This window comes from Myotis nattereri (assembly GCF_964212035.1).
Source record: "Myotis nattereri genome assembly, chromosome: 7".
Taxonomy (NCBI): Eukaryota; Metazoa; Chordata; class Mammalia; order Chiroptera; family Vespertilionidae; genus Myotis; species Myotis nattereri.
The window spans coordinates 2,204,465-2,216,691 of record NC_138082.1 but is presented as its reverse complement, the minus strand read 5'-3'; the positions used below and the strand labels follow the sequence as shown (position 1 = coordinate 2,216,691).

The 12,227-nt window shown below is 47.3% G+C and overlaps 1 protein-coding gene across 1 annotated transcript in view; it reads left to right on the top strand.

The window, feature by feature from the left end:
• Positions 1–12,227, top strand: part of LOC308522515 (uncharacterized protein) — a gene marked incomplete at its 3' end in the record, with an annotated part of 118,434 nt that overhangs the window by 102,048 nt on the left and 4,159 nt on the right. Inside the window, exons 20-35 of the mRNA XM_081095983.1 lie at positions 213–257; positions 365–463; positions 2,367–2,420; positions 2,649–2,756; positions 3,705–3,758; positions 4,299–4,397; positions 5,592–5,645; positions 6,333–6,431; positions 6,529–6,582; positions 6,675–6,728; positions 7,653–7,706; positions 8,406–8,459; positions 10,167–10,211; positions 10,519–10,617; positions 11,379–11,486; positions 11,789–11,842. Of these exons, the coding sequence (XP_080952109.1) occupies positions 213–257; positions 365–463; positions 2,367–2,420; positions 2,649–2,756; positions 3,705–3,758; positions 4,299–4,397; positions 5,592–5,645; positions 6,333–6,431; positions 6,529–6,582; positions 6,675–6,728; positions 7,653–7,706; positions 8,406–8,459; positions 10,167–10,211; positions 10,519–10,617; positions 11,379–11,486; positions 11,789–11,842 (1,134 nt within the window). The remainder of the gene's footprint in view (positions 1–212; positions 258–364; positions 464–2,366; positions 2,421–2,648; positions 2,757–3,704; positions 3,759–4,298; positions 4,398–5,591; positions 5,646–6,332; positions 6,432–6,528; positions 6,583–6,674; positions 6,729–7,652; positions 7,707–8,405; positions 8,460–10,166; positions 10,212–10,518; positions 10,618–11,378; positions 11,487–11,788; positions 11,843–12,227) is intronic.

The following is a 12,227-nucleotide window of genomic DNA, read 5'->3' as shown; positions in this document are numbered from 1 at the left end:
CGCGTGCTTGCAGCTCAGGAGAAGATCAAGTTCCCTGGTGACGCCAGCTGCGTCTAAATGATGGAAAACGTCATCAAAGTTACTTTTATGATGTGATGGCCATTGAGTTTTTGGGTGGTGACTTATGGTCTCCCTTTTGGAAGATGGTAGACGTCTGAGAGGACCCCCTAGACATGGCTGCCCGTGTGATAGACTTTTCCTGTACCTTTCAGGGCGCAGTGGGGACGGACGGTACTCCTGGCGCCAAAGGCCCGACGGTGAGCACCTGCGTTTCCGCTGCGTGAAGTTCAAGTGGACACGGGGCTTTGGCCGTTGGCGGAGGCTCCTCCGGTCTCTGCTCACCGTGTCTCTCTCGCTCTGGCAGGGTTCTGCAGGCCCCTCTGGGCCCCCCGGCCTGGCAGGTCCCCCCGGATCCCAAGGACCTCAGGGCAGCACTGGGCTTCCAGGAATTCGAGGCCAACCGGTAACGTCCTTTAGAACCGCTACTGCCGCTGGTGTAATGGGACTGAGCTCGCCGAGAGGGACAGCATCTGACGAGATGCGGTGGAACCCGGGGCGTAACTGAACGAGGCGAACGAAGACACGGGTCTTCACAAAGTGGGAGCAAACGCTGACATGAGTGCTGAGGTTTAAATTCAAAGTGGAACATCATGTTAGTGGTTTTTATGTAAAATAGTAAGGCCAGAACTTCATGTTCGAACTCATCGAATTTTACGAGCAGTTGAATAATAAACATTATAGAAACATTAGCAAGCCAGTGTGGGGAGATGTGGAGGTTTATTGGGTGCTTACAATGATGATTTGACTAAAAGTGGATTCAACAACTATTTCTTGAGAGTTATTCTTCTTTTAACTTTTAATTTGAAGAGAGAGAGAGAGAGAGAGAGCACAAAATATCAATTTGTGGTTCCACTTATTTATGCATTTATTGGTCGCTTCTTGTATGTGCCCTGACCCCTGACTGGGGATTGACCCTACAACCTTGGCATATCGGGATGATGCTCCAACCAACTGAGCTACCCGCCAGGGCTTAATTTCTATTTTTTTTTTATTGAATTTATTGGGGTGAAACTGGTTAATGCAATTATATAGGTTTCAGGTAATAATTCTATAATACAGTGTCCCCCCAAAATGTATACACTTTAACAGCTGATAGCTCAATTTTGAAAATGAAATATATTTTAATAAATATTGCCTTTATAATTATTCAAAATGTGTGTATACATTTTGGGGGGAACCCTATACATTATCTGTATATTCTATCGTGTGTTCACCACCCCAAGTCAAGTCTCCTTCCATCTGCGTTTATCCCCCCTTCACCCTCTCCCACCCTCCCCCACCCCTTCCCTCTGGTAGTCACCACACTGCTGCCTGTGACCAGGAGGTGTTTTCTTATTTATTATTTATTTTACTGAATCCCTTCACCTTTCTCACCAGCCCCCTGACTCCCGGTCCCTCTGGCGGCTGTCAGTCTGTTCTCTGTGTCTATGAGTCTCTTTCTCTTTGTTTGTTAGTTTATTTTGTTCATTAGATTCCACGTGTGAGTGAAATCATATGGTGCTTGAAGAAAGATTTCAACATATGTTAGATTTAATGAGTTTCCATATTTTATAAAAATTATGTTCTAGGAAAAATATTATGATGCACCCATAAGAAATAAACAGATTGAAAACTTGTGCTTACATATGTTTTAGCTGGATAGATACATAAAACCAACCTTTTTTCTAGCGCTACTCAAAACAAATATTCTAGATTCTGCTCCAAGTCATTTAGTTTTTGCTGATCAATCCTTTTGCCGGTGACAGATTTACTGAAACATGAGGCGGCTGATGCTTCATATTTCTTTTGATCATGTTCTCAGTTTAGCAGTCTGGCTCCTAAACCCAAACTGCAATTGAACAAAGAAAAACCCTAAAGCCCCATAGAGATGTCATGCCCTGGGAGAAGTTGTCAAACTCTCAATAGATAGGACATAAATATAAAATGATTTCGATTCTGATTCCTAAAATAAACCCTCAGTAGGTTTCCTGCAGAAGCGGTGATTGTTTGGTTCTCATTTTAATGATCAAATTGGAATAATAGCTAAATAATTGTAATTATTCTGGCATGCAAAATGGGAATCAGTATTGAAAAACAAGCCTCTTGAGGACACTGTGAAATAAACAAGCTGCTGCCAAATTCTGCGTTTTATGAAAATTCACACACATGGTGTCAGGTTTTCAGAGGGGACAGTGCTTAGTTGGCACTCAGCTCCCGGCTGTTCACTGTGCTCAGGGGGTTGGGGGGCGGGGAGGGGCGGGGAGGGGCGGGGCGGGGCGGGGGCCGGGAGGGAGGGGGTGCTCCCGCTGAGGATGCTTTCATTTCAGGGCGACCCAGGAGTCCCAGGCTTCAAAGGAGAAGCTGGCCCCAAAGGGGAACCGGTAAGGGCGCATTCTTTTTAAAGGAGAAGAAGGACATGTGCATTGCCTAGCAGTGGGCAGCTCACAACGCTGACGTTTGTGACATAATAACTGTGAGACTGTGATCCCTCTGGACGGAAATAGCCCATTTAACGTCATTTAGAATGTGCGACTGGCTTCATTAGGTGGATCTTCCCACTGCACTTGTTGCATGGCCTTTTCTGGTAACTGCTTTTCCGTTTTCAACAGGGGCCCCATGGCATTCAGGGTCCCATCGGCCCCCCTGGTGAAGAAGGCAAAAGAGGTCCCCGCGGCGACCCCGGCGCAGTCGGTCCTCAAGGGCCGGTGGGAGAAAGGGTAAACTGAGTCATAAAGCAACTCCTTACGGTTCCGGGGAGTAAGTCTGGGGGTAGTAAGGAAAGCCAGAGCAGTTAGGAGACGCGCTTGCAGGTGTGGTTTAGCATGGCAGCCTGTGAATGGGAGGCACTGCCAGCCACTGTATTCATTCATGCAGCTAGGGCTTGAACTAGTACTGGCGGGGCGCTGCGCTACGCCAGTGCGTTGTGTTGCTGGGGATGCACCAGTGGGCAGAAGGCTGCGGTCCCAGCCCTCATGTGGGGCTGGTAAACTATAGTTCGCTCTGATGGGGACGTTAGCAAAAAACAAGTCAACAGTAAATAAAGACATAATGACACGTTTTAATAAATGCCATGCGCACTTAGGAAGTCACAGGGCGATGCGGCAGGAATAGCTCCGGGTGTGTGACCCGGGGGGCCGTTAGAGGAGGAGGCGAGGAAACAGGACCTGAGGGTGAGGACGTGCTGGGAGAGAACGTGGGAGGAACACTGTTCAGCAGAGGAAACGGCAAAGCCCCGCCAGAGGCTGACTGCAAAGCCCGGGAGGACAGTGAGCCGGGCCTGAGGGGGACACGGCCGCACTCACACTGGGTGAGCCGCAGGGGCCGCAGGGGCTGCCAGCGCACAGGCCCAGGCGTGGTCCGGCCGTTCTGCGTGTGCAGGTGCGCCCTTCCTTCGCCTCGCCTGCCTGTGTGTCAGTTTAGGTTTGATTTTACCGTGAGTTGTTAGAATATTTTTTGCTCTGGATAACTTTTTGGCTCGGTACTTATATATTCTTTAAAATTTAAGATTTCCTCTGTGTAGTCAGGTTTTTTCTTGCGCGTATTTACCGCCATATGGGCTTGATCACAGACTCTAAAGCCGTTAGTGCTAAAGATAAACGTTATCCCTTCGGTATGTATTCCGAAACCATCGACAGGTATTAAGATCGAATCTTGCTCCTTTGTAGGGTGCTCCTGGCAACCGCGGTTTCCCGGGCTCTGATGGCTTACCGGGACCCAAGGTGAGGCCATTTCGTCAGGGTGGCCATGGCGCGGTGGGAGGCGCGGGGGCCCAGCGTCATGCTTCAGCCTTGGCCGTGGGGCCCAGATCCAGAATAGCTTTGGACACCGATGTCATGTGCGATGTCTGCGTTAGAGAGGGTGGCGGGGAGGCTGCCGATGGAGGGGGTATGGGAGCTTGTTTCCGGATTCGTCAGGGAAATGCCGAGAAGAAGAGGTCATGGTCATTTCCTGGAGCTGACGTATTATTTCCTTTATCTAGAAATTTAGAGTCTTTCAAAATTCTATGTTTTTTCCAATATCGAAATGATTGGCGCGAGGCTCTGATCACCACTTTCATTGGGTAACGAAGAAACAGCGCGGTTCTCCCAGGAATGCAAGTTAGAGCAGAGGGCGAGGGGCCCTGTTTGCCGGGAGGTCTCTGCAGGGACTGACCCGCTGTTGTTCGTTACACTCATGCTTTGCTCAGCACAACAGGAAGTTTATATGCTCATGTGTGTCTCCCTGCTCTTTCCTGACACGTCTGCTTTGCTTTGGAACAGGGGGCGCAAGGAGAGAGGGGGCCTGTAGGCTCGTCAGGACCTAAAGGAGGGCAGGGGGACCCAGGACGCCCAGGGGAACCAGGGCTGCCGGGAGCTCGGGTAAGAACACGGCCGGCCGTCTTGTGGTCCATCAGCCAAGAGACGTGCTCCTGGGAATTCATGAAGGGTGTTTCCTCCCTTTACTCCCTTCCCTCCGCTCCCCTTCTCTCCCCTCTCCTCCCTTCTCTTCCTTCCTTCCTCCCTCATTACCTCTCTCTCTCTCACTCTCTCTCGCTCACTTTTACAACTTGGAACATTTCTTTATTTTTTGGTTTTGGCCCGATTCATTATTTTGTTATTTTTGTCATGTGTAGAAAACACACTTAATTCTAGTCTTCCTTTTTAAAAGGGTTTGTATGAACAATTTTACTTCTTTTCATGAAAAAAAAATCCTGTTTGTCCATTTTATATATATTTTGCTTGATAATAACTTATTTGACTTGACGGAGAGAATTGATGATAAATGTCACGTAAGATATATTTTCTATCACTTGACATTTATTTCAACTTTGGAATTGCCCTCATATTCAATGGTCAGCAGTCCCTTCAGGAGAAAGGAGTTACACAGAAAGTTGGATGAAAAGATACCTTTGGCCCAACATGAGCTCTTTCTCCTGAGCCCAGGATTGAGTCCGCGAGTGAAGCCCACGCTAGCCTTCCTCCCGCTAAGGAAACGCTGACGTGGGTGCATCTTGGCTCAGACATTCTTCCCTCATGTCTGATCCGGGGGAGTGCCGCCCAGTGCCGGCCAACAGTGCTGGTGTGAAAATGACCCCTGGGTTTAGACCGCATCTGGACTGGGGGGCTAGGAATGGACTACACACACCTGGTGGGAGCATAGCGTCGGCTTTCCTGATTTTGGGGTGACTTGTACCTGGGCACCCCCCTTGCTGGGACCAGGATACCGTGTTGGAGGTGCGTTACAGAGAGCGGTTACGCGAGGTTGCCAAGCCTGGTGGCTCCTGGACCGCGATGTAGACTGACGCCCTGCATCCGGCCTGGGCACTGCGGGGGGCGTGGGGGTGCCCTGGAGGCAGAGCCCCCGCTGGTGCCGCCCGCTGGCCTCTGTGCTGGTCGCCCTGCATCCTGCTGAGCACCCCGCTGAGGCCAGGAGGGTCCAGGAGCTTGTCTAGGGGACCCTAAGGCGCCCGAGCGCGGCCTTTGCCAGGTGGAACCTGGTCCTATGAATGCGATGCTGTTTTTACTCCAGAATCTTCAGCTGCAGGTCAAACTGACAGTTACTTTAATTTTCAGGGTCTGACAGGCAATCCTGGGGTTCAAGGTCCTGAAGGAAAACTCGGGCCTTTGGTAAGTGCTTTAAGCCGACGCCCACAGCCGTGGGTGCTCCTCCAGGCAGGCAGCTTAGGGGGGCTGATGTTTCTGATCACGTGGCTGCTGACCATGTTTATCTGTTTAAGGGGCCCTGCCCCTTGGAAGCAAATAGTTAGGCTCTGCATATTTTCAAATTCACCAAAATTGTCACATTTTATTGAAGTAAATGTTTGAGATTAAAATTGCTTTCTGGACATCAGGGAAAAAGTCAGAATGATGTATTCTTCATATTGACGAGATCTGTCTGTTAGCAGCATTCTTATTTCTCGATGTTCCTTCCAATTTGATACATTTAAGAGATAAGTAGGTATGAATTTTGACGTATACTCTGGGCCCTTCTCTTATATGCAGATGCGAAGTAGAAGGCTGAGGTTTCATTGCCACGAAGTGAAGGAGAAGGGCCAGATTCCTCTCTTCAGCTGAGAAAGGGAGGAGACATGGAGAGGGGGCTCGGGCACAGAATGGGAACAGAGAGTCAAAGATACTCCAACAGCTTTCGCTTGCTTTGTGGACTCTCGCCTGTCCTCATTCACTCAGAGAACAATGTCGGAAAACCTAAAACACGTTAGGTTTTATAGTGAGCCAAGGCAAGGGACTCCGGGGGTGACGTGATGTTCAGAAAGAACCTCCACAGAACTTACGTGGCTCCTGTGGCTTTTGCAGGGCGCTCCGGGGGAGGACGGCCGCCCCGGGCCCCCCGGCTCCGTAGGAATCAGGGGGCAGCCTGGGACCATGGGGCTGCCCGGCCCCAAGGGCAGCAGTGTGAGTACCTGTGTAACCTGCCTGTCGTCTCCTGTAGTTCTCACCGGGCACAGGCGTGCTGCGGACAGATTGATTGACATGTAAGTTTGTTCTTTAGGGCGATCCTGGCAAACCTGGGGAAGCAGGAAATGCTGGTGTCCCTGGACAGAGGGTAGCTATATACATTTTCTGCTAAAGAAAAAAAATAAAATTACGCAAATTCTCATGGCCCTCATCTCACAACCTCTCTCTGTGTGACGCTAGGGGGCTCCTGGGAAAGACGGCGAAGTCGGCCCTTCTGGGCCCGTGGGGCCCCCGGTAGGTGACCTTTTGGCAGAAATATGTGCATGTTGCGTTTTCCATTGTGTTTGTCCAGGACTTTACTGACGATAACTTTGGGGGGAATAAGGAAGAAGCGCATATCGAATAATCGCAGTTATATCTTTCCTTTGGATTCCTGTGCTGGAATCGTCTGCCTTTTAAACGGCACGATGGCTTCTTCATTTTAAATCTCTATACAGTGCTGATGGCAAAAGGCTCCCTCTTCATCTTTACGTATCACTGTTGGAAAATATGTCAACTAAGGAAAATAGAGCTTGATTAACATTTAATACTGTATTTTATTTAAAATATCAAATTACTGAATATTATCTATCTTATTCTAATAATGTGTCTTATAGATATTTATTTAAGCTGGTTTTTCTTTTGAGGGGCTAAAAAGGAATTATATTCTTTGAGGTATATTTTCATCCTAGCATTGTAAAATGAAGTGTTTATCAGAACTATTTTGGCATTTTATTTGTTTAAAATACCAAATGAATTAAAATACTAGCTTTGTTGACTAGTTTTGAAGGTTTGATTAATGGTTTTTATGACACTTAGAAATAAACTGCAGTGAAAATATTACCATTTTAGATTAGATATATGAAAGTAATGAATTTTTCCATCTCCAATTCATCCAATTTCCCCATAATTTTATGGTTAGCCCCAGACATTTTGTTTGGATCAAAAAATAAACACATGTCATCAGTCTCTTTGCTGGCTTTGAAAGATATTTTCTCACTAGCAGGGACTTCAAACCAATAGATGACTTTTAATACTAGTTTAGTATCCGGCCAAAGTGAAGAACATGCGATTGGAAGAAATACAATAAATGGAAATACTTCTAGTGGTTCTCACGGACAGGAAGCAGGGTGAGGGCTGGCTCGGGATTTTCACCATTTCCTTTCCTCTGTGCCTTAGGGCCTGGCTGGGGAGAGAGGCGAGCAGGGCCCCCCTGGCCCCACCGGCTTTCAGGTACGCGCGGTTCCGTTGTTGAGTCCCTCTCCACTGACTACACGCTCTTTTAAAATGTGAAAAGACACGATAAAACGATGCGTAGCTCTACAGTTTTCCAAGTCATCCCTCTTTTAGTAAATAGGATAGACATTTGAAAAAACTCCAACATTTTTTTCAAAGAAAAAGAATAGACTTCCCCTGAAAAACTGATTAAAACCCAAAGCTATTAACAAATGAAAAACCAAAAAATATTCTTCATATCACAGTGACATTTATTTAACTGTTTTAAGACTTATCTGATTTTATTGGCACAGTGTCTAAAAGACTTTGTTGAACAAATTTTCATAATTTATCTAAATATATTGGTATGGTAGATTATTTAGCAGCACGAATAAGCATAATTTGGGGGAAAGAAGCTTTCAGTAGTATTCCAATAACCTAGTATATTGTTTTCAGAGCCTTTATAAAAACCTACAAATCTAAAGAGCCTCCTGTTACATTGTTCTTTTGTTTGCTAAGTGATATGCAAATGAAGGCCTGACCAATCAGCTCGCTTCTGTGGTTAGTTATGAGATGGAGGCCTCTGGGTCTGTGTTTGAACAGCATCTTTTGGTTGAATAGAGTCCCGGAGGCTCTGTGAGCTGTAGGAGGTCAGCTGCTGACACTGGTGGCCTGGGCAGCTTCGCAGTCACACTTCCGTTGTTGCTTTGGTTTTAGGGGCTTCCAGGCCCCCCAGGGCCTCCTGGGGAAGGTGGGAAACCAGGAGATCAGGTAAGTGTTTGAATACGAAGAACAGCAATACTAGAAACCACTGCTTCTTAATATCACTTATCATGTGTGAGGCTCCATTCTGGTGTGATTTACATATATTATCTTTTTAATATATTTTTATTAATGTCAGAAAGGAAGAGAGAGGGAGAGAGATAGAAACATCAGTGATGAGAGAGAACCATTGATCAGCTGCCTCCTGCACACCCGGCACTGAGGATCCAACTGCAACCCAGGCCTGTGCCCTGAGGGGGAATCAAACCCTGACCTCAGAGGTGGACGCTCAACCCCTGGGCCACCCCGGTGGGCCACATGTTATCTTTTTTAACCTCAGACACCCCCGCTACTACTACTCCCCTTGTTGCGGAGGGGAAGGGGCACAGGTGTCAGGTTGCACAGCTGGTGGGCTTTGAGCCCAGGTCACATGCTTCCCACGACTGTTCTTAATCCCTGAGTGAGTCTGAGTCATGCGATGGAGTTTTCCTGGAGGCTTTACCAGCTGTTATGAACAGATACTACTTTATCTCTATCATTTTATGAGCACATGGGTTTATTTCGTTTATTTTTCTCTGAGGAATTCATTCATTCCACCATTCAACAAGTATTTGCTGAGTGCTGCGGGCTCAGCTGTGCTAAGCCTTGCTTGGCCTTAACCAATTGGACAAGATGGACATGGACCTTGTCCGTATCCTGTATTACAGTGCGGGACAGAGTACAGGGAGACAGTCACAGTGTGGGGCGGGGAGAGGGGCACTGTGTCTATGGAAACACAGAAGATGCCACTGGTTCTGACTGGAGGTTTAGGAAGAGTTTCCTGGACGAGGTCATAACTTCCACGAGATCTGAAGGATGAAGGATGGTAAGTGGAGGAGGAAAGGTGAGGAAGTGCGCTAGGACGTGGTACAGGAAGGACAACGTTTTGCAGGTCAAGTTAAGGCCGTGAGCACAGTTCTGTGAGTCAGGAGTGCAGAGTGCAACTCAGAGTGGAGGGAGGCTGGAGGTGTGAATTGGGGCCAGATTATGGAGAGTCTTAATTTGAGCCCTACTTTTTCTTCCTCTTGGAATAATGGGCAGCTGACGAAGGGTTTTTAAGCAAGGGCACTACTGTTTGATTGAGTTTTAGGAAGATCACACCTCAGTGAGGACAGTAATTTCAAGGGATAAGACCAGAGGCCTACTTTATACAGAGATTATCTTTATCAAAGAAAGAAAAAAACTTTAATGGAGTCATGACTGCCCTCGTCTGAACCCACAGTTCCTAGTAGAGTGTGTTGCCCACATTATATGTTCAAGAAGTATTTACTGAGTTGAGTGGAATTGGTTTTATTCAAAAGACCAGTACTCTACTGCTTTTAATTTCACTTCCCTCTCTTAAAACTTTTTCATATTGCATTAGGAAATAAAAGGCTTTTAGTATATATATTACTGTATCTCTAAAAACATGAATGCACTTTGGAAGATAACATTTTGTATGTTCTCACTGCCAAAAATCAAATATTCAGTTACAACATCATTTTTTTCTGGAAAAATTTTTCCATCCAATTTGTGTGATGCCCACTCCATTTATAAAAGTGGACACATCTTTCTTTCTTCAATATTTTCGGCTTAGTGTGTTAAAAAAATTAGGTGTATGATCTGGAAAGATTTCTAATAAATAAATGCCATTTAGCTCAAAGATTCTCCTCCCACCTTTTAAAATGAATGTTACAGGGAGTTCCTGGCGATCCGGGGGCCGTGGGCCCACTGGGGCCTCGAGTGAGTATTCTCTCCTTCGCATCCACCTGCTGCCATTGGCTTCCCTTTAAAAAGCACCTTTTCCTCGTGTCTTCAGCGGGGCTTTGCTGTGGCATTAACTTCTTCTACTTCCCGTGAGGAATATTCTGTGCTGGGAACCTGCCCTGTCCTGCCTTCACGTCTGTTTCTTGTCACTAAATCGGGAAACCGAGCCTCAGTAGTTGCTCATTTCTGAAGCTTCCCCCGGGAGGGCCTGTTTCATGTTTTCGGGAATGTTCCTAACCCCCTTCAGACCAAGCCCTGAGGCTGACATTTGCTGTTGTGCTAGGGAGAGCGAGGAAACCCGGGGGAGCGAGGAGAACCGGGAATCACCGGGCTGCCCGGCGAGAAGGGCATGGCCGGCGGGCACGGCCCCGACGGCCCGAAGGTGAGTAGGAGCCAGCGTGTGCTCCCCGCATTCTCCGGGGTATTCCATTACTTGGCTTTCCTCCGCAGCGAATACTTACGGGCAGCTACAGGCTGCGCTTGGCGCTGAGCGTCAGCTAAAAACCAGTCCCCTGCTGTGATGGGGTTTAAGCTCCACTGTCCTTGTCCTGAGTTCCACGGTTCTGCTGACAAAATCTACGGAAGGACGTTGTCTTTGCATCTAAAATGCAACACAGCAGAAGGCAAGAATCAGTGCCATTTCTTTCTGGGCGCCATTTTAACATTGATAGCAGACAATGGAACCAGTTTCAGCGTAAACATCTGAAGTCGAATTTTTCGTGATTATGCAAATCTTTATAATCCAAAGTGATTGCAGAAGATTTGCTTCAATTTAATCACTGAATGAGCCTCAAAACCAGCTTAATATCATGGGTTTATTACAGAGAGAATGAAATACTCTCTAAATGTAATATCTCCTTTCTTTATTAGAATCTCATCGTGATGTTACCAAAATAAGAAAAAAAGGAAGCTCTATCATTTTTATTTGAATCAGTACTTAATTTCCCCAAAGAGAAAAGTTGAAAACATAAACTGATTATCAAAATGGCTGATCTGATCGTTGTTTTTTTAATGAACTCAGAGATAATTTTCCAAATGAAACATATAAGCACTGGGCAAAGTCTCTGAGAATCTACTATTTTGTAATTCCATATGGTTCAGTCTGGATATTGAGGTGCTCTCCCTTCCTGTGGTTGGTTTCAGGGCAGCCCAGGACCAGCTGGCACCCCCGGGGACACGGGCCCGCCGGGCCTTCAAGGCATGCCCGGGGAGCGAGGGATTGCAGGGACGCCGGGCCCCAAGGGTGACAGGGTGAGTCTTCTTACTTTTTTCTGAGTTCGTTCAGTTAGATTTTCTACCGACATTGATGTCCTGGGCAGACTTTTACTTCCGCCGCCCTGAGTCACAAGCCGCTCATTCATTCATTAATTCATTTATTCATTCATTCATGTTTTAATGTACATCTATTGAGAGAATGTGCAGTGCCCGGCACTGTTCTGAGCTCCAGGAGGTACGGCTCCAAGCGTAAGACATAACTCTTCACTCGTGAGCCCTCCATGCAAGTGTGGGAAGGAGACAACCACACGAATGCAGGCCGTTCTGTGTTTCCCCAGGGCGGCCTAGGAGAGAAAGGCTCTGAAGGCACAGCTGGGAACGATGGAGCAAGAGTAAGTGAAACCATTCGTGTCCCCCCCCCCCCCCCCATCCCTGGAGTCAGCATTGTCATCATCATGGGAAGTTGCCTGGACTTTCCAAAATAACGTTTGTAGCGCTTCCATGGCGGTCGGACTCACCTCCATGGCGGTTGGACTTGGAGGATGAGGAAACCTGAGATTAGATGTTGACCAACCGTGGACACTCGTTCTGCTCACCTCGAGTTCGGGCAGCCAGAAAGGAAAGTCGCTATTGAGAGCCGTGAGGTCGCTGCTGTCCACGGCGGGGCCTCTCTCACCTGTCTTCCTCACAGGCGTGTTCATTCTATAAAGTCGCTGATCTCATAGCTGGTCTAGACCTCCTTGCAGGCGAGGCAGGGAGAGTCTTGTAGAGCAAAGT